Source organism: Convolutriloba macropyga, chromosome 7 (genome assembly GCF_964194025.1).
Source record: "Convolutriloba macropyga chromosome 7, txConMacr16.3, whole genome shotgun sequence".
NCBI lineage: Eukaryota > Metazoa > Xenacoelomorpha > Acoela > Convolutidae > Convolutriloba > Convolutriloba macropyga.
This window is the reverse complement of record NC_134474.1, coordinates 14,591,505-14,617,758: the sequence shown is the minus strand read 5'-3', so window position 1 is coordinate 14,617,758 and position 26,254 is coordinate 14,591,505. Positions and strand designations below refer to the sequence as shown.

At 36.7% G+C, this 26,254-nt stretch overlaps 1 protein-coding gene across 1 annotated transcript; it reads left to right on the top strand.

Annotated features, from left to right (window-relative positions):
- The first annotated feature begins 382 nt into the window (after positions 1-382).
- LOC142342626 (transient receptor potential cation channel subfamily A member 1-like) lies at positions 383-8,819 on the top strand. The gene is made up of 3 exons (XM_075394046.1): positions 383-1,021; positions 4,109-5,429; positions 8,397-8,819. Exons 1-3 carry the CDS (start codon positions 587-589, stop codon positions 8,750-8,752), a joined length of 2,112 nt encoding a protein of 703 aa, XP_075250161.1. The 5' UTR covers positions 383-586; the 3' UTR covers positions 8,753-8,819.
- The last annotated feature ends 17,435 nt before the right edge of the window (positions 8,820-26,254 follow it).

Sequence of the window (26,254 nt, the reverse complement as noted above, 5' to 3'; positions counted from 1 at the left end):
TTCAGGGCAATTAATAACCAGTTTCCATCCATTTTATTACTGAGTGCAAAAAACCATTAGCATAACTTAAATTATCAATAGTTTCCAAATTTATTAAAGCATATAAGGAGCCGAATACAACAACAATTGGTTTAACGATAAATTGGTAACGTCACTGAGTCAACAGCGCCTCTTCCTTTTTAGTTAACAATTATTAAAATTACATTCTAATTTTTAAAATCTGAGTAAATCAACATACAGATTCTGCAGATAATTACAAGATGAAAGGGTTAACTAAGTTTCAAGCTTTACCATATCTTGTCAACACTACTGAATTTCCAGAAGTTTAAAAAAAAACTGAAAACTGAACATTTGTAAAGCAGTTGGCTGACAACTTCATAACTTCATTCACCTTATTACTAATCGGTGCCATTACGGTGCTCAAGTAAAACAAAAAAGCGACTATGACAAACCATGGCTTCTATGACTAACTGCAAATTACGAACAAAATCTAAACACATTAAACTAATTACAACTGCAAACCATTACAGTATCATTTTCTTCGAGCATTTCTGTACAATCCAGTTTGTTTTTACAGCTGCTTAAAATGCTTGAGTCAAGATTAAAAGTCGACCATGTTGAGTACGATTTACACTACCCCAAATTCAGTGACCAAGTTAAGTCGTTGGTTATAAATGCACAAACCACGAACGACGCCAGTCCTCACACAACGACCAGACCTCATTCTGCGAAAAGAAGCTTTCGAGTCGAAGCAAAATCAAAGCACGACTTAAATCAGAAATTTCACGCGGCAGTTATGGACAACAATTTGCTTCAAGTTGAAAACCTTTTACTCAGTCACAGAAGACGCGATTTCGACATCAATTCTACTTTGATCGGTGGGCTGCGAGCTATACATATAGCAGCTCAGCTGGGCCTGGATGAAATTTTGGATATCTTGAAAGTTAACGGGGCGGCATTTGTTACCGAAAAGTCGCCAGTTCATCCGATTTTTGTGGCAGCAATACATGGCCGCATTAAGGTTACAATGTTGAAATCACAGATTTTGAGCACAAAATAATTAAGCAAACTTTGTTTATTAACGTATTATTGTACGGGTGAAAAGGGACTATTTCAGAAAAAGCACGTCCAGTTTCTGAGTGTCGTCAATTTCTGAGTGTCGTCTTCACTCAGATTGACAGAGCGATTTCTTTTGTAAAAACACAAATCAATAAAAAATTAGAACATAGCCGGCAGATTGCCGGAATAGCTGCGAAGTAGACTTGCGTGCCGTAAAATACAGATGGAAAAAGATACAGAAGTGAGTTGATAATAGTTATCGCCGCCGCCTATAAAACTTACAAGTTTATTTCAAAGGAGGTTGTTTTTGGGTGCAAAAAAAGTTTCCCTGTCGCGTCTCGAACCGGCGATCTCCGGATTACCAGCCAGTCGCCTTAACCACTCGGCTGTCGGACCATACAATCTGTTTTCTTACAATCAAATTTGTTTTAGGAACAGATTCTGTTTCTGAATAACCGCAATTTAGGTCACGCAGAAAGCGTGAAATCAAGCGCGAAAAAGCCATTTAAGCAGTGACGAGACAGAATGTTCTAGAACAAATGTAAAACGAAAATGAAGCGTCAGACGACGAAACAAAAAAAAAAAGCAGGACAAGTCCTGACGTACAATTCAAAAAATTTTCATTGACTAAACAGAAAAACTAGACCTAGAATGGACTATGAGTGAATTGAGAAAACCATATTAAAAAATAAGATAAAAAAATAAGAAAAAAACAGAAAATCAATGTCAAAATGCCGCATGTGAACAAAAAAAACCACTAGCGAGAAATGAAATTTTAATTCAAACAAGAAACTAGGCCTAGAATGAGCTGTGAATGGATTGGGAAAACCAATTAGAAAAAAATCCGATCCAAAAATTCGAAAAAACAGTAAAAATCAGAATGAAATTGCCGCATGTGAACAAAAAAACCACTATCGAGAAAGCGAATTTTTGTTCAAACACCGTTTTCTCACTCTACTTTAAAATTAGAGCGAAAAAAATTCACGCCGCAAAACCACTCGCTTTTCCGCTCCATTTCCTGTTTCGGCGTGACCAAAATCACCACTCCAATTTGACTTCAAAAATCATGAAAATGTGTGAACAGATATTAAAAAAAAACATAGCCGGAAGAATTCCGGAAGCGACTCGAAGCACCCAAACTTCACAAAAAGCTGAAGCCATTACCTTTTGTATTAAACCAATAACTCATTACCTCCACGGGTCTGATCTAAAAATCGGTGAAACTTAAACCACTGTCACCAAGAGAAGGAAAATGCAGCAAAATTTTATTATTGAAAACGTTTGGTAACGTTAAAAAAGTCTGAAACTTTTAGGATGATCAAAAAACTGATAGCCTGACAAAGTTCACAGGGCCATCAATTGCCCTCAGATAATTAATGATTCTAATCTCAAAAAGATCGCGAAAGCAAACGGCTGATAAAAACTTTTCAAAAAAGACAAAAGTCAAAATTATTCAAAAAAGAGTGCTCAAACTTAGGAATCAGAGAACCACTACAATTAGATTTCTAATCACGGCAATTAAGACAAAAATAATACATGATTCTTCCTTGTTGTATATATGCTAGACAACATGATTTCATACTAATTCAAAAATATTAATCATAGAAAAACAAACGCAACAGAATATTATTCAAAGGCGAAAAATCGTCTAAAAACAATACCAAGCCCGGAAGAAAATTCCAATGAATAGTAATAACTAGAAATGTTGGAAAAGACTTTCTAGCAAACTCCCAGTACTGCCTTATTTTGAATTAAATCAATTGCAAACCGAAGAAACCAAGATCTAAGAAAAAGCTGAATTCATTCAATTTTTTAACAACTGAAAAAATCAATATAACGAATATAGAAGTAGGTGCCAGGACAATACTAGAATGATACAAACGAGAATGTGAAGAATTTGGACACAATGTTAGGAACACCGTAACAAAAAGACCAAATCTTGATTTTTGAAAGTTAAAAATCAAACTTAAAAAAATCAAGAAAAACGAGTACATTTCATTGATCAGCATTCGAGACATAGAAAAGACAACGAGTCATTCGAGACAAAAATCCAACTTGCTGAACCGAATAAAACAAGAAAAAGCAAAATTCAGACATACGAAACAATGAAACATTTTGCAAAAAAGTGGTCAGAAAATAATTAAGACTGCATTTATGAAAAAAATTTATCTGTTTTTTCAAAAACTTAACACCAAAAAATGATTGATTTTTTATTGAAACGAAATTGAAGTCCTTCATGTTCCCCAAAGTACTATTTCTGGTAATGAAAAGCAAAATACAAACAAAAAACTGAAAAAAATTGGCAAAAAACTACGAAAATCGGATTAGCAAATATACAATTTTATGAAACAAAATTACATCGAGGTAGAAAGAGGCATTGAGTATATGAATTATCAAAGGGAAGTTGCCATATTAACTGATTTTTGACAAAAAAACAGCTAAAAGATCCAAAAATGACGAAATTAATAGAAAAAAAGCTAAAAATTAACTAAAAAATCAAGAAATATGTGCCAATTTCGCATTTGAAACGCAATTTCAGGCTATGCAAAATACTGTGCTATCAATTTCCGGGGTTTACATTTCAATATAGCATCGAATAAAAATCATTTCTACAGAAAACCAAATTACAAGCAAAAAAACTAGGCCACTTAGACGAAAAAACGGCTAAAAACGGTTATCTGTATGTGCCCTTCAGTCAAAAACTACTTTTCAATGTCAAAAAGTCATTCACTAAACGCAGCGCATGATCAAAAAACTTCTCTCGCTCAAAAAAAATTAGTTCACACTGCAATTTTACTCGCTTTCGCTTTTAGGTCAAAACATCGTCTGAACGAATAGTACTTCCGGTAAAAAAAAAACCTTAAGAAAGCCAATACTCCTCTTCGAGTCGTAAAAAAAAGACAGCGCCCCAATACAATTCAAATTCTTTGAATTGTAAAAAACCAAGAGCACCGCAATATAGCTACGCTCAGCTTACAGCTTCGCAGCTATAAAAACCTTTTGCTTACTCTTAAGGTATAATAGTAAATACGGTTTTCTTTGTTTTCAGACAGTACAAAAGCTTATAAGTGACTACAACGTAGACATCAACATTCAAGGACATTCAGAAGAAACGATACTACATATAGCTGTCAGTAACGACGACAAACTCATGGTTGAAACGCTTCTCAAAATGGGCGCAAATCCTGATATACAAGATGAACAGGGTCTCACTCCAATATTACTGGCGACACTAAGAGGCAATTTAGCTATTTTTAATTCTCTAAAGGAACACAATGCTTGCCTGGGCGTGCGTACCAAAAAAGGCCAATACGTTTTCCACTTCATGGCAATGCACGAGGATTTTTTCCACCAGTTGAAAAAATACAGGACCTTTTACACTGTCTCCGACGATCGAGATTGCACGAGCCTGCATTTCGCAATAACTTCCGGAAATTTGAAAGCCGCCAAAGAAGTTTTAAAGCATGGAACTCATCAATTAGATTTACTGACCGCTGACAGACACACGGCAGTAACCTTAGCATGTGCCGCCTCGCAAGCTATCATTTTAGACTTTCTGTTGACAAAATATTACAAATCTAAAAAAGTTCAGCCTTATGAAACGCCCATTAGAGACACTTTAACGCCGACCCATATTGTGGCTCAGTACGGCGATTTAGAGTGCATGGAGGTTTTAGAGAAACATGATGAAGTAGATATTAATAATCAAACAAAAAAGCGTCGTTTCACACCGTTACACTTAAGTTGTATATTTAGAAACAGTGATACTGCTCACTTTCTGATTGATAAAAACGCAAATATAAAACTCATAGACGGTAAAGGATGGTATCCATTACAATACGCTGTTCAAAACCAGATGGTCTCAGTCTGTCAGAAAATGCTGCCGAATTTTTTACCGGACGATTTTGTATCGGGAACGACTCCCTTGCATTTGGCATGTAAAGCAGGAAACTTTGAACTCACGAGCATGCTATTACAGGCAGATCACGACCCAGCAGTTCTTGACAAATTGGGATATTCGTCTCTACATTATACTGCATCCAGGGGATACGTGGAAATTTTGAAGGTTTTGCTTAAGAGCAATGCCAAAGTTCACAGAACTTCAACTTTCTTAGAAACTCCACTATTCCTTGCATGTATCAACGGACGGGCAAATGCGGTGAAATTATTGAAAGAAGCGGGAGCAAATATCAATATCCCTAATCAAGAAGGAAAGAAAGCATTCCACGAGGCTTGTAGACGAGGTCACGTCGAGGTAGTTGAGGTAATACTCGCAGTTCCGAGGATGAAATTCGATATTAACGGACTTTCTGCCGATGGTTATGCACCTTTGCATGTTGCTTGCTTCGCCAACCAGCCAACTATTGCAGGTATTGTGTAGAATAAAATAATTAAAAACATAGATATAGCTATAACCAAAAATTCGTGCATTAGGAGAATTCGTGACTAGTTTCAGTAGATAACCATTGCTCCAGGGTTTTCGTTCGTTTGTCAGTCTAGTCTACCAGACTTATCTATATTGCTGAAATTTCTGCATTTAAAAAAAATATTCGGCATTGATAGCAGCAAATGCGCCTGAAAAATTCTACGCAGAAGCGGAAAGTGTAGTAGTATAGATAACTGAGATAAACATTGTTGCATTTTTTGCATCTTCATAGAAATTTCCAAAAGCATTTTCTCTATCGATGCCAAATTTTTGTAAAATTATTTCAACAATTTCTTCTGCACTTAAAAATCAACTCTAAATATTTCTATACAAGAGTCCCCGTGCTAGGACAATATATCGAAAGCTAAAATTGGGACGAAAACTAGAAAATAATCCAGTTGCTTATTGGCCAATCAGATTTAATTATTCACTTACAATACAGAGCATAACATGTTTGCTCGAGATATTATGTTCGGTTGCGATAGATTCATCAATTCCCACAGGCCGCTAAGGCATGCTGCCTATGGTTCACGATGCATGACCAGAAGCGGTAATTTTATGCCAGCTCGGAAATACTACTATAGTTAGTTCCATAAAGTTGTAACGCTATCGAAAATTTCAAAGGTCAATTTTAAAACTTTTAGAGATCAGCACTTCCTTGTTCATTTGCATGTAATTTCAGCCAACCAAAATAGAGATTAATCTATTCTGTTTCGCCAGAGCTTGATGGGTATAACTTTTACGCGCCTCTCAGGCACACGTGCTATGCTCAGTACAGACAACACCAGCATGGATTCAGGAAAAGCAGGTCAACCTCAACAGCTTTCAACGTCATCCCTAGCCACATTAGGTCGGGTCTGAACAACCCAAGGCCCTGTCACCGTATCCGCATGGTCGCTCTCGATTTGACAGCCGCCTTCAACAGATAGTCATGGAAGCCTTTTCGAAGACATCAAAAGTCTCGGCCTGACCAGCAGCACCAAAAGACGTCCAGTTGCCTACCTGTAAGAACGATACACATGCGTTGAGTTCAGGAACAAGTCCTCCAGCAGGAAAGGTTAAACAAGGAGTCCCTCAAAGAGGCATCTTATCTCCCGCGCTGCTCATCTTATAAATGTAATCGATGCCCGTCCCTGAAGATGAGGGCATGAGTGGTCTCATATGCTGATGACATCGCCGTCTTTGCCACAGGCCCAAAACTATATGAAAGTGGAAGCTCCACTGGATCAAGATCTCCATGACCTAAACGTTTGGATAGTAGGAAGAAGATTGGTACTTTTCTTTTCCGAAATCGAGTGTCACCATCTTCAATACAAGGAACAAGAAATTCAACTTTCAGCCAAACATCAGAATCAATGAAGTCACCCTGGAAACAGTGAAGCACTCTAAAATTTTGGGTTTTGTTCCCGACCCGACAGCATTTTGGAAATCATTACTCGAAAGTTTGCGATAAATTACAGCATCATGGATCTAGCTGGTACCAGTTGGAGCTGTGAAAACGACACCCTAACTTTCACCTTCGAAGCCATTGGTAGAAGCGTGCTTAAGTACGGTGCGCCCATTTGGACTGCAACGCTGAGCGACACTAACTGGCTGAAGCTCCGGTCAACACAAAACGTTGCACTCAGAACTATTACTGGCAGCGTCGACGTGACCCCAATAGATCACTTACATGTAGAAAATATCATCATCAGGGTCAGTGCGATTTCTTTTGAGCTGTCACCTCCCTGAAAGGGTTGACCACCATATAGTTTATGAACCACATCCTAGTGCACGCCGAATAATAAGAATCCCCCCAGACGCGCTACTCAAAGGAGATAAGCAATCTGAACCCAGAAGGAGAACTTCATCTAATCAACTACACGAGAAGTGTGCACCCAATAAATGCTGAAGACGTCATTAGAACTATCGAATAATTAATCAGTCGAAACTGCTGACCTACAAAACCTCTGCATTGAGCGACGAAGAAAAGAAACTGTCGAAGAAAACAAGGTGCAAATTAGCACAACTACGCTCGGGGTACGTCTCCATGTTAGACAGTTTCCTCGGCAAAATTAACCGAAAGATAAATGTCTGATTTGTGTCACCTGAGTGTCCACACCACTGTTCACATCTTCAGCTGCCCTTCGAACCCAACCACACTGAGTGGCGAAGATGTGTGGCTCGACCCAGTAGAAGTTGCGCAGTTTCTAAATAAGGAAAAGTTGACACTGGGCGTGTTTTTTTGCACCGGTTCTCCGGAAAAAGCAAAATCTGAGGGAGTTTTACACTATTCTCCAACACGGACGAAAAACAGAAACGGAGCTGAAACGAGCTCAGGACGAGATACAAGCCCTGGCTGCCTGGGACCCGCCTGCTCAGATGTTGATCCGATGAGTAAGCACCTGTTGTTGTTATAGCTGTCGCACAGAGCTGCGATTCGCAGGTAATTTTGGCGGGATACAGGCGCTTGTTGCCGTTTTAACTGGTACCTAGTTGCATTTGTATCATAATAAGTAAGTAAGCACCTCGCGTGGATACACCGGTGAGGAGGCAGATCAGGGAGGTGGACAAAACGACAAGAGCACCCCCAAACCGACGAACCGCAACGACGATACAACCTCATACGCCAGCCTCACCTTTTGTAATTTCCTGCACCCTCTCTCTCTCTCTCTCTCTCTCTCTCTCTCTCTCTCTCTCTCTGGCAGGTTACAGCAACAACAACACGTTCTATGCTATATAACAACACATTATTTTGTAACTGGGGGGGAATAAAAACACTGGGGCCCGAAGAGAATATATCCGAGATTATTTTTGATCAATTGTCTCAATTTTTCCGTCTTCGATCTATTGTCCGGTGACCAAGTCGCATTTATTGTTTTAGTTCATATTCTCAGGTTACTATATCTTAATGATAAAAACACTTTTTCAGGGATTTTGCTTCGAGAAGGAGCTGACATAAACACGCGTGATATGAATGGAATGACTCCGTTGCACCATGCAAGCGTACACGGCACTCACAAAATCGTAGAATCGCTTCTTCAATTAGGAGCCAAGCGAAAACTAAGAGATTACGACGGGTATTCAGCAATAGATCATGCAATGAAACACAGGCACGAAGATATAGCGGAAGTTCTTAAATCATTAAAACTCACTCGCATTAATCCTGAAGATAAAGTGAAGTCAAAGAAGAAGCAATCTACCAGTGAAAAACCTGAAGAGCGTTACGGTGCAAAAGTTTTGTTCAGAACCAACAGTACCTTGTCAAATATTTCTAGTATCTCATAAATTTTAAATTTTTAAATTTTTAAAAAGTCAAAAGATGCCCCTCCTGAATTGAACCTACAATGAATTCTCTTGGTATGAAAATTGACATTATACACAAAGAAAATTTTAGCATGGATAACTCCAAATATCACTAATTCACCCAGCAAAATTTACAAACATGCTATCCGTAAAAAAATATCTTTATGTATCTTCTTTAAAAAATATAAAAAGGACCGTGTACACCATCCGGCAACGATGATGTAAGTCTGAACATAAGGGATGATGAGTAGCACTTAGCCGGATGCTGCACTCCAAGCTGTTCCCCTCCAGACAGTGTAAAGACGGCCCAGTCAAAAAAAATAACTAACAAGTGGAGAGTAAAGCACCAATATATATAAATAGCACATCCGTAAAAACATAGCTGGTAGATTGCTATAGCAATAGCTTCGTAGATCTACAGTTTCAAAAAGATAGCACCAGTGCCCCCATAACGCTATGCGCCCCGCCCCCAGTAACAGAGCACCTGTCATTATACAGTAAATTATTATGCCAGGGGCGTCTGGGGGTGCAAATAATTATTCACCCACTAAATTGGGGGGGGGGGGGGGCAAAAACGGAAAGGATCCAAAAAAACAAACATAGCTGGCAGATTGCCAGAAAATATCCGTAATAGCTTTGTAGATCTGCAGTCTCAAAAAAACAGTAAGAAAGACAGACCAAAAAAATTAGTATTTTCATTGAAGGCTGATATGTTATATTTTGATTTTAAAAATCTGTATAAGTTTTTGCTGCCTCTAATAACCTTCATTTAGAGTGACACACGACCATTTGACCTTATCTTTTTGCATTAAAGTAAATAAAAGTCAATTTCAAAGTGAGGAAACCATTTTTGAGAGTGAGGTAAGTCAAGTGTGACCAAAAATTTAATCACGCAAATGATCAAAAAAACTCGCTCCACTAAGACCAAAAAATGGCGTCACACACGCACTTCAGTTGAAATTGCATGAACGAATAAACAAAAAGCAGATGAACAAAAAGATATCGCTGTGCGGCTATTGAACAGAAATTTCTCATTAAGTGCAGGGATGTTATATGTTGATTAGGAATATGTATAACTTATTGCTTTCTTTTTAAGCTGCCCTCAGAAAACCTTCAATTAGAGTGACCAACATTTACTTTACCATATCGTCTTTAATTTAAGTAAAGAAAAGTCAATTTCAGAAGGAGGAAGTCATGATTGAGAGTGAGGTAAGCCACGTGTTACCGAAAATTTCATCAAGCTAATGAACAAAAACTCGCTCGAAAATGGTTGAAAAATGACTTCAAGTACCCAATTTAAATGAAATTGCATTAATGAAAGAACAGAACGCAGATAGGACGTGATTGTGATCATGTGGTCGTTACAAAATCTTGGCAAAGAACTATGATAAAAGTGCCGGAAAACTTCCGGAAACAACTCTGAGAAGACATTTGACCACCCTAACTAATAAACTTCCTATTGATTTTGCTAGTCAATATAAAACAATAAAAGGTAAATTAACGGTGAAAAAGTAACTGACAGAAACTGAAAGAATCTAATAAAAAACTTTTTTTGAAACTGCGGCTCCAAGAAAAATATTGGCAAATATTCTTCACCACAATTAATTCTCACTCAACCAACAATTGCCATTTGACGGAAAAGCGACCATAAAAATCAATTAGAAAAAACCGAGGAAAAGAAAAATAAATGAAGGACAAGGCGGGAAAATATTCAAAACAAAAGAACAAAATTATCCAAAAAGTGCTAGAAGCTATTTCCAATCCATTATTCGGCACCTGGCAGAAACTTAAAAGACAACAAAAAAACTTCCGAACGAAAAAAAGAATATGAAAAAAAATTTATTTAATTCAGTGAAAATTCCGTCTACGACCTTTAATGGTATCTATTAGGAACAACGCCTAAACATCAGCTCTACACTATAGATTGAAGAACAAAAATATGGCAGCAAGCCTAATATTAGCAAAAACTTTCAAGCTGAACACACAAATGCTAAAAAAAATTAGGATTACAAAAACTGCTTAATAAAGCGTAAACACGGCAATATGGTAAAAACAGCTCAAACTTAATCTGAGTTATTTTTTGAAAGTCAGAAATTGTTGATATCTGACGGTCAAGAAAAAAGTTTTTTCTCAGTTCTTCACCAATTTGACCTAAACGCTTTGTTTTCACGCATTTCACTTCCTGTTTCAAATACAGTCCAATTAATTTACACTCCAGTGCCCCAGTTTAATTCAATTTCTTTGAATTGAAAAAACAATAGAAGGCTTCCTTGACTAACAAGACCTAGAATAAAAAAAAACTGAAAAAACTGAAAAAGCTGTAAAAGTCATGAAAAAATGCCGTATATGAACAAAAAACCAGTAGCAAGAAAGCAATTTTTTTTCAACAGCCATTTTATCTCTTTGAAATTAGCGCAAACACATTCAAGCCGCAAATCTTCTAGTTTTTTCCGTTCCACTTCTGCGATCTTCACCCTTTTTGCCTTCAAAAAATCACAAAATTATGTGAACAGATCTTGGAAACATAGTCGAAGACTTCCGAAAACGACTTCGAGTAGAAAACTAACTACCCTAACTAACATAATGCACCCCCTAATTGCTTATGCTAATTAATTTGAAGCAATAGCAAATTATCAATTCAAAACTGATAAAAAAATTGCGGCTCCAAAACAACTACTGGCAAAAACTTTTCGACACAGTTAGTTCTCATTCAATAAACGACTGTCAATTGACAAAATGAGCAAACGAACATTTCATACATAGAAAACGATAGAAAAGAAAAAGAAAGCAAGGGCAAAAAACACCAAGAAAGTAGAAACAAGAGCACTAAAACAGCTAACTTGAACCACAGCCACAGCCAAAAAAAACTTAAAGCATACAAAAACTGCAATAAAAATTTACATCGGGGCAAAATGGTAAAAAAAAGACTTAAATAAAAACATACTTTCTCTATTCAGATGGCTAAAAAAAAGCGTTCAAAACCATTATTACTGGTTTGGGTAAACAATACAAACATCTCTCAGCTCTTCAGCTATTTGACCTAATTATTTTAATTTCACTTATCTTATTTTGTTTTTCAAAAACACTCCCAAAAAATTAGCAATCAAAAAATACAGACGCTCTAACAAAAATCATTCGCGTCGCAAAAAAGTCAAGAGAAGGTTGATAATAGCCACAGCTACCGCTTTCCGGCTATTAAATATCAATTTGCGGCTATTAATTGTTTTAAAGCAACCAGTTTGCTGCAATACGTTAATATTGTAATTGAATAGTGCAATTTTTGGTGAACAAAGCAATGCCACGGCTCCTATTGCTTCTTTTTTTCAGAGAACCTTAAATCTTAAATCAGCATGAAACTTAGTGTTGTCGCAGAGTGTTATTTCAACAATTTCACCATTTGTTTGCGGACAAACAGCTTGCATGAAAATTCCAGGTAATGGTTACTTGGTTGTTGTTCTTTTTCTAGGCCCGAAGGACCTGGATTGCTTCGGCAGTTTTTTCAGGATCTGTCCAGAGACAAGTAGTTCCGGCATAGGTTGTTTTCAATTTTGCCAATTTTATGTCAATAGTCTAAGAGCAGGGGACAAAATATGAAGATTGCATTTGGGACCTAATTATTTTAATTTCACTTATCTTATTTTGATTTTCGAAAACACTCCCAAAAATTAGCAATCAAAAAATACAGACGCTCTACCAGAAATTCTTCGCGTCACAAAAAAACCAAGAGAAGTTTAATAATAGCCACAGCTACCACTTTGCGGCTATTAATTGATTTAAAGCGATCAGTTTGCTGCAATACGTTATTGTAACTGAATAGTGCAATTTTTGATTAACAAAGCAATGCCACGGCTCCTATTGCTTCTCATTTCTCAGATAACTTAACATATTTTGAATCCGTATGAAGCCTACTGTTGTCCCAGAATGTTAGTTTACACAATTTCACCGTTTGTTTGCGGACAAACAGCTTGCAAGAAACGTCCAGGTAATGGTTGCTTGGCTTTTGCCCTTGTTCTAAGCCCAAAGAAACTGGATTGCTTCGGCAGCTTTTTCAAGGTCTGTCCAGAGACGGGTAGGATCAACTCCTGCAATGCAGTATAAGGCGTGCCAGGCAGTTCTTTTTCCGACCGATACTTCCGGCATAGATTGTTTTCAATTTTTTCCAATTCTATGTCGATAGTCTAGGAGCAGGGGGCAATATGACTTATATTGGATCCCTCTGGTTATGTTATTGAGTATCTGATAATAATTAAAATAAATTTCAGGTCTTCGGATGTGGGTCTAGCAGTTATCCTAAAACAATAATAATTCTAACAATCAATTCTCTTCTTCATTCCTTCTAAATCTTCTTCAACTATTCAAAATCTTTCTACTACTTCAATTCTACAAATCCAATCCTTCTAACGGCAAGTTATGTACAACTAATTCATTCAATAATTCATACATTTTTTCCACCAATAAGATTTAACTAAATCTAAATAGAAACGGCTTAACTTTAAATCCAATCAAAGTTTAGACATTACTCTGCGCTTCTTTAATATTAAAGATTATACTACTTACCATTCATTCATAAAGCCTTGATTCTTTGAAGCATTTTAAAAAAACCACATCAACAGGACGGCTTTTGGTGTTATAGTTGGCACAGTACAGTTTTGCATGCAATAAGTATCTAATTTTAAGATATAAATTAATCAAAATGGGGTATTCAGGTTTCGTGCAATTTGTTTGCAAACAAGTTGCATGTTGTCTATATCTGCTGGAGCACTCGCTTGATTAGTCAGGTTGAACTGTTGCATCAACTGTTGCTCACTCAAAACAATATTATTGTTTGCAAGTTTACGCTTTGGATGTAGTTGTAGATACTGATAATCTGTTGCGGACACAACCAACAACGGCTTTGATTTAACTCTCTTTTCACCAACCACTGATGTAAAAACTCTAGCATATCCTTGACGATAACATAGGCGAACATATGTTAGTCCAAAATGCAATAGTAAGGAAATACAAAAAGAACAAAATCCGATCGTTACTGACATTTTCCAAGTTCCAGCTTCTAGAAATTTGTTCTGAATGCTTGGTCTTAAGTTTTTCATGTTGAGAATAATAGGTTATGAAATTTTGTCCAATTTATCGAGTTATTTTCTGTGAAATTCAGGCACCGTTAGCATTTTTAATTGTACTTGTTCGACAATTTGTCTGCGAGCTTCAGACATTGATGAGATGTGTGGGAGTTTCGCCAAATCTGGTAGCTTACTAAAGAGATGCTGTAATGGATCAGCTAGTTTAATGTCAATCTTTATTGCGCTGTCATTTTTGCAAGAAAACTTATCCGCTCTCAGTTCCATTGAGCTAGTCTCTATTTTAGTTCCGCATTTTATTTTTAATACACATACCTGACACCCAGGAAGTTTTGTTCGTTTAAGATGGTCCGTATTTTTCAAATCACTGAGAAAAAGATCAGAATTTTTACTGGACAATGTTATCAGCGATTTACCATTACCAAGATTTTTCGCTTTTTTTTAAGCGGAAGTTTGACCGTCGAGATAGTACAATTCCATAATGCTGAGAACTGATTACCAATTAGTAGTGAACCAAGACATGTTTTTTCTGCGGTTTCCAATGAGAATCCATTTATGCATACAGAAAAGCTACTGGAGCCCACACAGTTGTCAGTTTGTGGTTGTGAGAGTAATGCTATGCGGTTTGTAGATTCAGCAATTGCAATATAAATTGATTCCAATTCATATTGCGAGGCGTAACCATCTTCTCCATTTGGCATTGGTACTGGAGTTGCTCTATATAAGTTGAGAGCTGTGGATCCAGATGCAAAGGATGCAAAGGGCACTGCCAGGTTGAAAATCATTCCTTAATTGACTACAGCTACATTTGTCAAGATCTTTGTCTCGTAATATGTAAGAATTTGGTTCGTTGGAATAGGAAGTGTTAATCTATCTGTCTGGTGAACTTGAGTTAAAGCTATCTTTTGAAGAATTTCGAATAGCATTGATCGCGGTAGTAGAGACATCGGTATAGCTTTGTTAACCATTGACATGACAGAATCGAGTATATTGAGTTTGTAGGCGTAAACGGCGAATCTGTAGGCTTTAAATTCATTGTTAATTGCAAGTAGTGAAGCTGCTAAGTTTGTTTGAACTTGTAGCAGCTCGTCTCGTGCGTAGAAATTCTGATTACATGCCATTAAGCGTCTCGTATTTTCATTTAGCAATTTGATAGCATTGTTTAAAATTATGCTGTGGTTTTTCTGCGTTGCAGTGAGAAGTGATTGCGTTTTTTGTATGTCTTTCATTTGCGATGCAATTATGAAAAATTTTTCGTTTAATTTCGAGTTGACTTCGGTCCAGCGATATTTATTTTCTTCCAGTTCTTGTAAGGCATAGTCAATGTCTTCTTGACTGTGACTTGGTTCTACGCAACTTCCAAATATTGACCCTAACGTACATGCAATGCCTGCCCCTGCTGGTAAAGCAGTTAATGCTCCGAACGCTATTAAGCCAGCTCCTCTTTTGATTCTATTCTAAGATGCTTAATTACTCACTGATGTTGTTGATCCCATTGTTTCAATAAGCTCTTCTTGAAGTTCTCCAATGTCAATTTTGGCTGCTTGTAGTTGTTTTTCAACGTGTTTTGAAATCAATTCAAAATCCAGCGATGATTCATTCGTTGACATATTTGACAGGTCGCAACCGAACTCGTATTTGCTCCATGCTGTTGATAACGTAGTTGTCAGATGTTTGATTTGCTCGTCAATTGTTTCATTAAGTTTTGGTAAAAGAACCAAAAATTGAACCTTGATAAATTTTTCAGCTAGCAAAAGTTTTTGTTGGTAAACAAATTCTATGCCATTATTTTGATATTCACAATAACTCGATAAAATAGTTACTGTAACTATTAGACTCAGATATGGCAGCAAAACCATTTTTTGAGAATATGACAGATTTTTGGTAGAATTTGATTTTTATCCTTAGGTGGCCAAGCTAAGAATAATTTGTACCTACTGAGTTTTCATCAAGACATTGTAATTAAAAATAATAATAAATCCAAGCATTGAGACTTACAAGAAAATATCTGCGGGCTCTGCTAAAAGCGTTTTTAGGTAACTAGGTTCTTTAAAGAAATATCCTGCAGTAATAATTTTGTTTTCAAAATAACTCTAGGATTAATTTGTTGCAATTCTCATGCCGAAAGCAGTCTTGTTGAACTGTAGCGTGTAATTTTGCTGTTTTGTCGTAAATGTTTAATAGCTGAATTTTATTGTTTTTTTTTGCAATTTTTTAAAACTAATGGGGGTCTAGACTAGACCTCGCCTTTCAACGTGTAACCGTTTATTTAAATTTTGCATAATTTTAGCAATGTTTTGGTAACTGAAGTGAAATGTTTGTTTTCAGTTGTCTTCTGTTGTAACGTAATGTATGAAATAATTTAACTCATCACTAATGGTAAGTATGTTTTCAGTTGAAACATGTTTGTCTTCTTTGTGTTTCTCTTTATGTTGGCTTCGGCCTGTAACGAAATTAATGTAGACGTTGAAACAAAAATTTTGTGTTGCAAAGATGCAACCATTTTCTTCGAGTCCGGGGTGGTTGTCTTCACCTCGGATAGTGTAGAGTATCCCTGCATTTCAGAGGTTGTGGAGTCTTCTGTAATTCAGAGTTGGTGGTTGTTCTCTCTGGCCTGTGTATTGTGTGTATGCTGCTGGCCGTGTTTAATTGCTTCTCTCTTGTTGTACTTTCGCTAAGTACCTCTGAAATTTAATCTTTCAGTGTAACTCAATTTTTAACGATTCAAAGGAAAACAAGTAAAATATTCTTCATTCGTAATGTAATGAGACGTAATTTTTATTTAAGATAAAACATGCCAAATACACGAAATTTTCCGTTATCATTATATGAAGAAATTGAATTTTTTAAGAACAGCTTCTATAATGACTCGACTTTAAAATCCATTGGCTGGAAACCTGTACCAATTATCAATTTTCAAGGCGCTTCAAATTGGGCTGATGTTATGGCGGAGTTCAACAATCAAGGTTTTAATTATATAATAAGTACCAGCTGGATGAAGGTACCCGTTGCAATAACAAATCATAATTTGTTCAAAATTGATACTAGCTTTTTAGACGATGTTGAAAATATTAGTAGTTTGAATCAGTTTCGTGAAATTGTTGATAATTATTATACCCTGCCTTCAACTGTAATAAACAGTTGTCTTGAATCACGAATTTACCAAACTCATTGCTGTCCTGATTCTGATTTAAACGAATTTTCATTTTCTGCAAGTTTTTCTTTGTTAAATTTATGTACTTTTTGTATTTCTGAGTCGGTAACTTTTACTAATTTTGATGCATTATTTCAATTTAATCCATATTATACAGATGGACACGTTGAAACTAGTGGAAAGGATTCAATTTCAAATACTCCTGTTGGTGAAAAGTTGTTCATAATTTGTAACCGTGGCAAACAAAGTGTTTTATTGGAAAGGCAGCTTAGAAGTGTTAAGAATTTCATTCAATTTGTAAAGAATGGCCCGGGTAAATACAAACTTTCCATGTACTATTACATTCCAAGCAAATCTCATTTCCTTTGCCAGCCTGTCTTGTGCGCGCATTCAGTTTTAACCTACACAACCGGTCCGTCACTTGTCTTGGGTTGGGAGGCGAATAATATAAATGATATTAGTCGCGCATAAGAAACACTCAGCAACTATGGTTTACAAAAAACAATGCATTCAAATGTCTGCCTAACTTTCATGGCGTAAAGGGAGCTGTTGAATGGAGTAGTTTTTGTGATAATCAACTTGGAAGAGTCAGTGGAATAACGGAGCATTTACAATCTTATGCTTCTTCTGGACAAAATGTTGTTATTACCAGTAGTACAAGTAAACGCGGTCGCCCTGCTTGTCCAAGTAAAAGCCGCGAGCGGAGTTTTTTCTTGCCTGGCCAGAAAGCACAAAATGAAGAAAACCGAAATAAGGATATAGGTATAAATAATTTAGAAAAATAAAGTAGGGAATATAGGAATATAATTATAAGAATTTGTTTGTATTATTTAGAAAGCCTTCAGCTAAGATTGCACCGTGGTGTTGGCAGAGACTGTACAGCAGTGAATGAACTGCATTCAATTAGTTTCTACAGAATAACAGGTCTCTGGAATGCGTATCAAACATGTCGGGCTGGAATTGAAATGACCAAATGACCAAAATTCCCAATAAAAGTACGTTTTTGTAAAGTATTGTAATTTACGCTGCTAGCATATAAAAGTTTCGATAATGAGTATGGGTTAATTCAATGCACAAGAACCTAAGCTACAATCGTATGCAGACGGATTTTTCAATTTTTTAATGTAAATTGAAATAATTGCATTTTTGTGGGTTTTTCTAATTATAATTTTATTATAAACATGAATAATCTGGGATAAAGATTTTCATTTCTTCGCTTTCGATTTGTGCATTTTACAGTTTTGCCAGAGGCAAGTTCGGAGTGGTTGTTGTTCATTCAGTGTGTAATGCAATTAAAATAGGAAAGTAATCTATATGAATATAAACATACTCTAATATCAATGCGTTGCTTTATAGAAGAAATAATGTTGTGGTAATTCAAATAGAAAAATTTTTTGGCAGAAAAATCTCTAACTAGATTGAAAGTGCTGAGTCTGTTTCCTGACTCGACCATATCGTGGAACCATGTTGGAAACTTGCAGAGAATGTTGTTTAGCTTGCACTGTTACAGTTTGCTGAACTGGTTTTTGAGCCGTTGAAAGTGAAGTTGAATTATTACTACTTTATTGTGCCGCTCTTTCAGCCTTTTTATCTGCTATTACTTTTGCTAAAATTGGTACTGGTGCTTTTGGTTCAGGTGATGGGGTCGCTTTTCTGGTTGTGACGGGTTCTGGACTTAAAACTTCTGAACTTGATGTTGAATGTACAAGATCATTTCTAATTGATTCTGGAGTTTTAAAGATCGAATTTGATGAGTCAGCACTTGATTGTGTTTGGCTATTAGAGATGCTTGAATCAGCCGTTCTCATTTCAGGGGTATTATCTATTGGTTGATCATTTGGTTTCGATTTTGTTATTTTTGTTTCTACTTTGGTTACTCTATTTAAATCCCATGGATTGTAAAGCGTTTCGCCTAAACTACTGTAAAAAATTTCGGGTTATCGTAAAGCTTGAGGCACTAAAAGATCTGGAGGGAATTGTTTACTGTCAGTATTAGCAAGGTCTTTTATTTTGTAGTGTGGTATGATAGGTTTTAATCGAACTCTGTGGACTATTTGAGTATGGACTGTATTAACTTTTCTGACTACGTAATTGCTTCTGGAAAGAAATTTCTCAATACGATATAGCCCATTCCATTTACATTGGAGGTTGCCCATTTTCTCGTGCTCGTTAGACAGTTTTAGGCTCAACATGACACAATATTCATGTAATTTCAATGGCGCGGCTGCTGCTTTTCTATCATAGTACTCTTTATATTTGTTGAAAGATTTCACGAGTAATTCTTTTGTATGCCCAAAAAGTGTCGTCATTTTGCTCTGTAAATCAGATATGTAGTCATACCTGCTACTATGATGGTACAATGTTCTGTTGTTAAATCTTATATCTATAGGATTCATTGGAATGCGGCTATGAAATAGTAGCGTCGGTGGGCAAACAATAGTTGTATGGTAGCTAGTATTGTGCTTGAATGCTGCTAACTCTATGTGCTTATGCCAATCGTGTGGTAATTGATTTTCGTATATTTCTAAATAGCGCTTCAGTGGTCCGTTAGATCGCACAACTACACCAATTGTTTGTGCGTGCTTTACTGTAGCATGCTCGAGTTTTACTTCTAAGATGTTTGCGAGTTCATGGAGTAATTTTGAGATAAATTGTGAACCTTGATCAGTGACTATTAGAAGTGGTATATATGAGTGTCGCATAAACCATTGTGCAAGAAACTTTGCTACTGTTTCTGCTGATTTTGAAGTGAGTGATTGCGCGAACATGTATTTTGTAAAAACGTCCATTCGGGTCAATATATAGGAATACCCGCCACTATGGGGTAATTTTCCTACAATGTCTATTTGGAGCATGTCAGCTGGTAGGCTGGTGTTGGAACTGAATGGATTTAGTGGAGGTGTTAAGTATTTGTGCTGTGGAGATTTTGCTTGTGCGCACGTTAAATAATTATTAAAATACACTACTAGAAAGTCAATGAAACCAGGAAAATATTACTTTCTGCGGATTTCACGTACTGTTTTTTGTATTCCCAAGTGTCCCTTAATTTTACTGTTGTGAGTACGGTACAGTAACTCTGTACGTAAATGTTTAGAAAGAACCAACTGCTTATGGTAATTTTGTCCTGTATGATCAAAGAATTTTCTATACAGTATACCATGTTCTAATGTTAGTTGGCTAAGGTGCTTATGGTATTTCTTCAAGTCATACGTTGAATACGTCGTTTCCTTTTAAATTTTATTCAATATCCAAGTTTTTATTTTCACTATGTCTGGGTCGTTGCGTTGTTCTTTCTCAACATTCAATGGTAAAAGGCTTTCACTCAAGTCTAATTTATCCAGCGGGTTTTCTTCCGAAACTGCACATATTTGATTAAAATGCAGTGAACTCAGCTCGGTAATTTCTGCTTCTATTTCATTATCCGCATTTGTAACTATGATTTCTTGATTTTTGTGGTGAGTAGCTTGTGGCGCAACTTCTTCAGTAGTATGTACTGACATTATTGAATTATCTGGTGTATTTGATAAAACGTCAATTTGGATTTTATGTAGTGGTATTTGATCTTCTAGCTTCATTTTCATTTTCGTTGGCGGATTTATATGTACTCGAGACAAGTAATCCGCAGCTGCATTTGCTTTGCCTGGAATATGGCCTAATACAAAATTGAATGAAAGTACGTAGTCAACAGCGTTCCAAAGCTTGCCCGGTAGCCGTTTTGCTTGTAAGAAACGTGTTACACTTTTGTTGTCTGTTAACACAATATTGGTTTGTTTGAGACTCTCCATATGTAATGTTCAAACAATTCAAAGGCATATTCTACACTAAGAAATTCCTTGACATAGATTGAATGTTTCAGCTGTGCTGGTGAGAATAAATGGGAACCAAAGGCTACTGGTGCGTAAGATTTTGAAGTGGTATTATTGGGAATAGAGTAATCTTCAATGAGTATTTGAGAAACTTGCATCACACATGATAACGAATTGGCAGTTTGGTTTTGCCAACTTTAGTGACAATGAACACGCTTTTTCTAGGTCATCTTTCAGCTTTTCAAGACTTATGTGATGTTCAGAAGTAAAAATGAATGTGCTTTCTTTTCGTAGTAGCTTAAAGAATGGTTGCAGTTTTTCAGCCAAGTTTGGAATAAATTTCTGAAAGTACTAAAGAAATTCAATTAATCTTCTTGTCTGTTTTACAGATTTTGGTAATTTTACTGTTCCTAGAAATTTTTCTAGCTTGTCTTTATTAGGTTTGATACCATCTGCTGTAATTCTATGACCAAGAAAATTACTTTCCGGTTTTCCGAATTCGCTTTTTTCTATTGACAATTTGAATCCGAGACCTTCTATTTTAACGAAAATGTGTTCCAAATTTTCAATAAGTGCATTTCATCGATTGCTCCTGATCCTAAGTCATCGAAATAGACAAAGCATCTATCGCTTGCAACGCATGCATGAAGATGTTTGTTTACACAAGCACTGAAGGCCGTAGGCGATCTGCTTAAGCCTTGCGCAAGTCGCTTGAAAGCGAATGTACGCCCTCCAAAATTAAATGCGAGTAATTGAATACTCAACTCATCCGCCATTTGCACCGAAAAGTACGCTTGACTGCAATCCATTTTTGCAAAAATTGATTTACCTGCTAAGTGAGCACTGGCATCAGCCATTGTCGGAATAGGAAAATTATGATTCGAGTAGTCATGCCTAAGCAAGTGGTTTATTTTTCTAAGATCAATCAGAATTCGTAGTTTTCCACTTGACTTTCGTTGGGCGAAGATCGGTGACGAATACTTTGAAAATTTTAACGTTGTTATGATATCACAATATTGCATAAGTGCGAGTTCAATAATTAGTTCGTCACGTAAGTGTATCGGAGTTATCGCATTTGGAGAATATACCGGACGGTTATGTTCAGGTGTCAATTTAACTGGACTGTCGGTATTTTTCCCGAAATCTAATTGATGTCGTGCAAAAATTTTATAAAAGCGCACCAACAGTTCTTCCATTTTTTTCTTTTGACTGGTATTGAATATTGACTTATCCCAATTAAATTTGCTGAGATATTGTTTTCGCTTGGTGTCATTGATGGTTGGATCAAGCATCTCTTGTTCCTTAAATTTCATTAGAGACTCATAAATTTTCTTCTCTACTCCTATTAGCTTCGAGGCGTCTTTGCAATTTTCAGGTGTTGGAAACCAAAAGCCATCAGACCTTTCGTGAAATGATTGTTGACGCGTGTGTTGTAATGATTTAGGATAGTTATTATCCTGTTCATGATTTTTAATTAGACTACAAAGTGAGGGGTGAATTGGCTTGATAAATGACGCTTGTTTTGATGTTAAAACTTCAAATTTTGCTACTCTTGTTTTTGCTGTAATTGTGATTTTGTTTGGATTGAGATTCATGATTCCAATGTGAGTCCGGCAATTTCTATCCAATTTACTAATAGAAGACATTATGCAAACGCCTGACTTACTTTCAAATTGAATTGAAGGTTCTATCAATCCTGAAGCATATTCATAAGCTTTGTCTGGGTTAATCAGTTCACATTCAATAATTTCTTGTTGATTCGGATGTATAGTAATTTTTAAGACTGCATGTAAAATTTGCGATTTCGATAATTTTCTATCGTACTTTGTTGATAAGGCCAATGGGATAGTCAGTTCCGGTAAATAAAGAAGACCTTTAAAAGGATGTATTACAATATTGTTTTTGCAAAAGAATGGAAGGCCGAGTAACGTTGAAGTCATATTTTTTAAATTTAAGAACTCTTCTGTAAATTGACAATTCCGATGGTTATTTAAATTTGAACGCACTTTTTAGCACGGGTAACTCTACCATCTGCCATTTTTACTGATTCGGGAAATACTTCTGACGATTTGAGCATCTTGCTTGGCTCCTTTTCCAGTATCAATTTGAAGTGTTTAATTGGCAACGCGCTTGAAAATGCGCCCGTATCTAATAATGCGTTAATGTGGAAGGTAACAAAAATAAGCGGTACGTAGAAAAGCTTCTCTCCTATTAAAGAAATTTTGCTAGTTTTACATGCTGGGACAATAGCCGCTAGATAATGTGGTTTTTTCAGTTTTTTTGAAGGATCATATCCGTTGAATGGGATGTTTGTCCCACGTTCTGGTAGCGGTTGAAACCAGCAGTCACTTCTTTTGTGTCCTGGTTGTCCATGGCAGTGGCAAAACAGGTTACCTCTTCCTCGGTATGAATTTTGAAAGCGTTGTGACGGTTGTCCGCAATTAGTCCAACTTCCTCTATTCTGGTGCCGTCGGTTAGCAAGTGAGTTTTGTCAGCGATAGTTGTTGTTGTTGTTGGGATTTCCGCTTGAACGTATGAAGCCCCTGTATGGCCTTCTTTGGTTAATGCACCTCGAGAATCTCTGCATATTATTTTCGAGTTCTTTCTGCGTTTTTATTAAATCGCGATTGGTAGCAGCAATCGAATTAAGTGCTTCCGTCATTGAATTTGTTGTCTCATTAAAAGAAAGTGCGTTAAATGCTGTACTTGTTGCTTCTTCATCTGGTAGAATGCTTTTCAACGCTAACCTCTTGGAGACAAATGTGCAAAGTTCTTGAACTGTTTTTGTATCTGGCTCCATCAACAATTTAAGCCCTAGTTGGGAAGGCATGCCACTTATGAATGCATCACGTATCCGTCTGGTTCTCTCCTGTAATCTATTTCCGCCTGTTGGATTCGGAAATGCTAAATTCGCCAATCTCGTCAGATCTGTTAAATAATCTTCTGGGGTCTCTCTTGATAAATTGAATTTCCGTTCTTGAAATTTCAGCTTGAACAATTCTATTCTGTTTGCACTTAGATATCGGTTTTCGAGAGCTTGGATTGCTTTGTCAAATGTGTCTCTGTCTGATGTTGGAAATTCTAAGAAGAAAGCTAATGCACCGCCTGTCAGATGCAGTTTGAGGTAATCCAATTTAGCGTTTTTCGGTACTTGCGCAACTGACACTGAGCTTCTGATCTGTTCCTTGAAAGTTCGAAAATCTTCTGTTTCGCCACCGGAAAATGGATTGAGAACGACAGTTTGTCCTGAACTTGTTCCTGTAATGCCTGTTTGAATAGCAGTCGTAATGTCCGTAGCCATTGCTGTAACGTCTGTCATTTTGCGTTTGGAGAGCATCAAATTTGTTCAATAATGTTTAAAAGGCAAAATTCATTTGAATTCGGGGGTGCAAATCAATTATGCAGTTTGAGTTGGAGATGAGAAATGATTTAATTTCAGTAAAGTCATTCTCAATTTAAGTAGTGTAAAATATATGAATACCAGGTTGACTGTCGATTAGGTAAAATATGAAAATTGCTGTTTCGAAATTATTTATTGAGTAAGATAAAATGGGACCAATATCGTTGTGAACTCTAACTTTGATATTTTTATCAAGAACGTTGAAAGTATTGAAATTCGAATTGTCAAACATCGAAATTTTAGAAGATAAACAATATTTTGTGTTCGAAAAATGCAACTTTTATCATTATCTCTAACTGCTTTTTCTCCTGTCACCAACTTATATTGGATCTCTCTCGTTATATTATTAAGTATCTGATGATAATTAAAATATATTTAAGGTCTTTGGATGTGGGTCCAGCAGTTAACCCAAAACAATATTAGTTCTAACAATCAATTCTCTTCTTCATTCCTTCTGAATCTTCTTCAACTATTCAAAATCTTTCTACTACTTCAATTCAACAAATCCAATCCTTCTAATGGCAAGCTATCTACAACTAACTCATTCATTAATTCATACAATTTTTCCACCAATAAGATTTAACTAAATCTAAATAGAAATGGTTTAACTTTAAATCCAATCAAAGTTTAGACATTACTATATGAAGATCGTTTTAGGGCAAGAGTTACTCAGTCTTGTCGGGACAGATTTCTTTCCAGTTCGTCTACCTTTCCCAGATGAACTATTGGTTTCTTGTTCGTCATTTTGATGACGTTCTGGTTCTCAAGACAGCAAGAAACATAGCTTATGTGCAAAACATCAGACAGTTTTTTTCCTTTTGATTATATTGGGAAAATTGAAGGTCTCCCTGCAGCTGCTCAGGTGTTGCACTAGACTTGTTTTCGTGTTCCTGTCATGTTTGCAATGTTGGCAGAGGTTAACTGAGTATCCTTCTCTCTCAGACCTTGCTGCAAACTGTGCTGCAAGAAGTTGGCAATGCAGTGACTCTCGTCAGGAATACATATTGCCTTATGGCGTAGGTGATTAATGTCGCTCATTCTGGAGTATCCTGTTATCGCTCTCAGGGCCTCATTTGATCTCCGTTCAAGTTTTTCCAATCCGTTGTTGATTGCTTGAAGGCACCATGCAAGAGCGGCATGTTTGAGCGCTGATCTAGTCAAAGCGTTGTACATGGAGGTAAGGCTCTCCTTCTTCAGTCCACTTTGGATGTTGTAAGCGATTTTAGAATAGAATTTCTGCTGCTGACCGTTTTGTTCTTTTTGTTGATGTGCTTCAAAAAAACTGAATTCATGGTTGTAGAGAACTCAAAGAAGTCTCATTCCTTTTACGGTGGGGATTTTGCCATCTCCTAACTTCACACTGTGTGGAAGAGACCATTCGCAATTCCAGGGTGAGATCAACTGGGCGGAACATTGTGATGGTGAAACATTAAGTTGTCTCGGCGAGAGGTATTCGCTGATATGCAGAAGGTAACATTTTTTTTTCTCCACAACTTTGTTGGAATCCGGTTCTTGGGAGTACAATGCTATATCGTCAGCGTAGTACACTACTTTAACTCTGTTATCTGAGAGCATTGGGATATCACTCATGTACCTGGTTGTTGTTGTTTTTCTAGGCCCAAAGAACCTGGATTGCTTCGGCAGCTTTTTCAGGATCGGTTTATAGACAGGTAAGATCAATTCCTGCAATGCAGTTTAAGGCGTGCCAGGCAGTTCCCTTTTCCGACCGATACTTCCGGCATAGGTTGTTTCAATTTTTTCCAATTCTATGTCGATAGTCTAGGAGCAGGGGGCAATATGAAGATCTCTTTTGGGCAAGAGTTACTCGGTCTTGTCGGGACGGATTTCTTTCGAGTTCGTCTACCTTTCTCAGATGAACTATTAGTTTCCCATTTGTCAGTTTGTTGACGTTCTGGTCCTCAAGACAGCAAGAAACATAGCTTATGTGCAAATCTTCGGACAGTTGTTTCCTTTTGATTATATTGTGAGTATCGAAGGTCTTCCTGCAGCTGCTGAGGTGTTGCACTGGACTTGTTTTTGTGTTCCTGT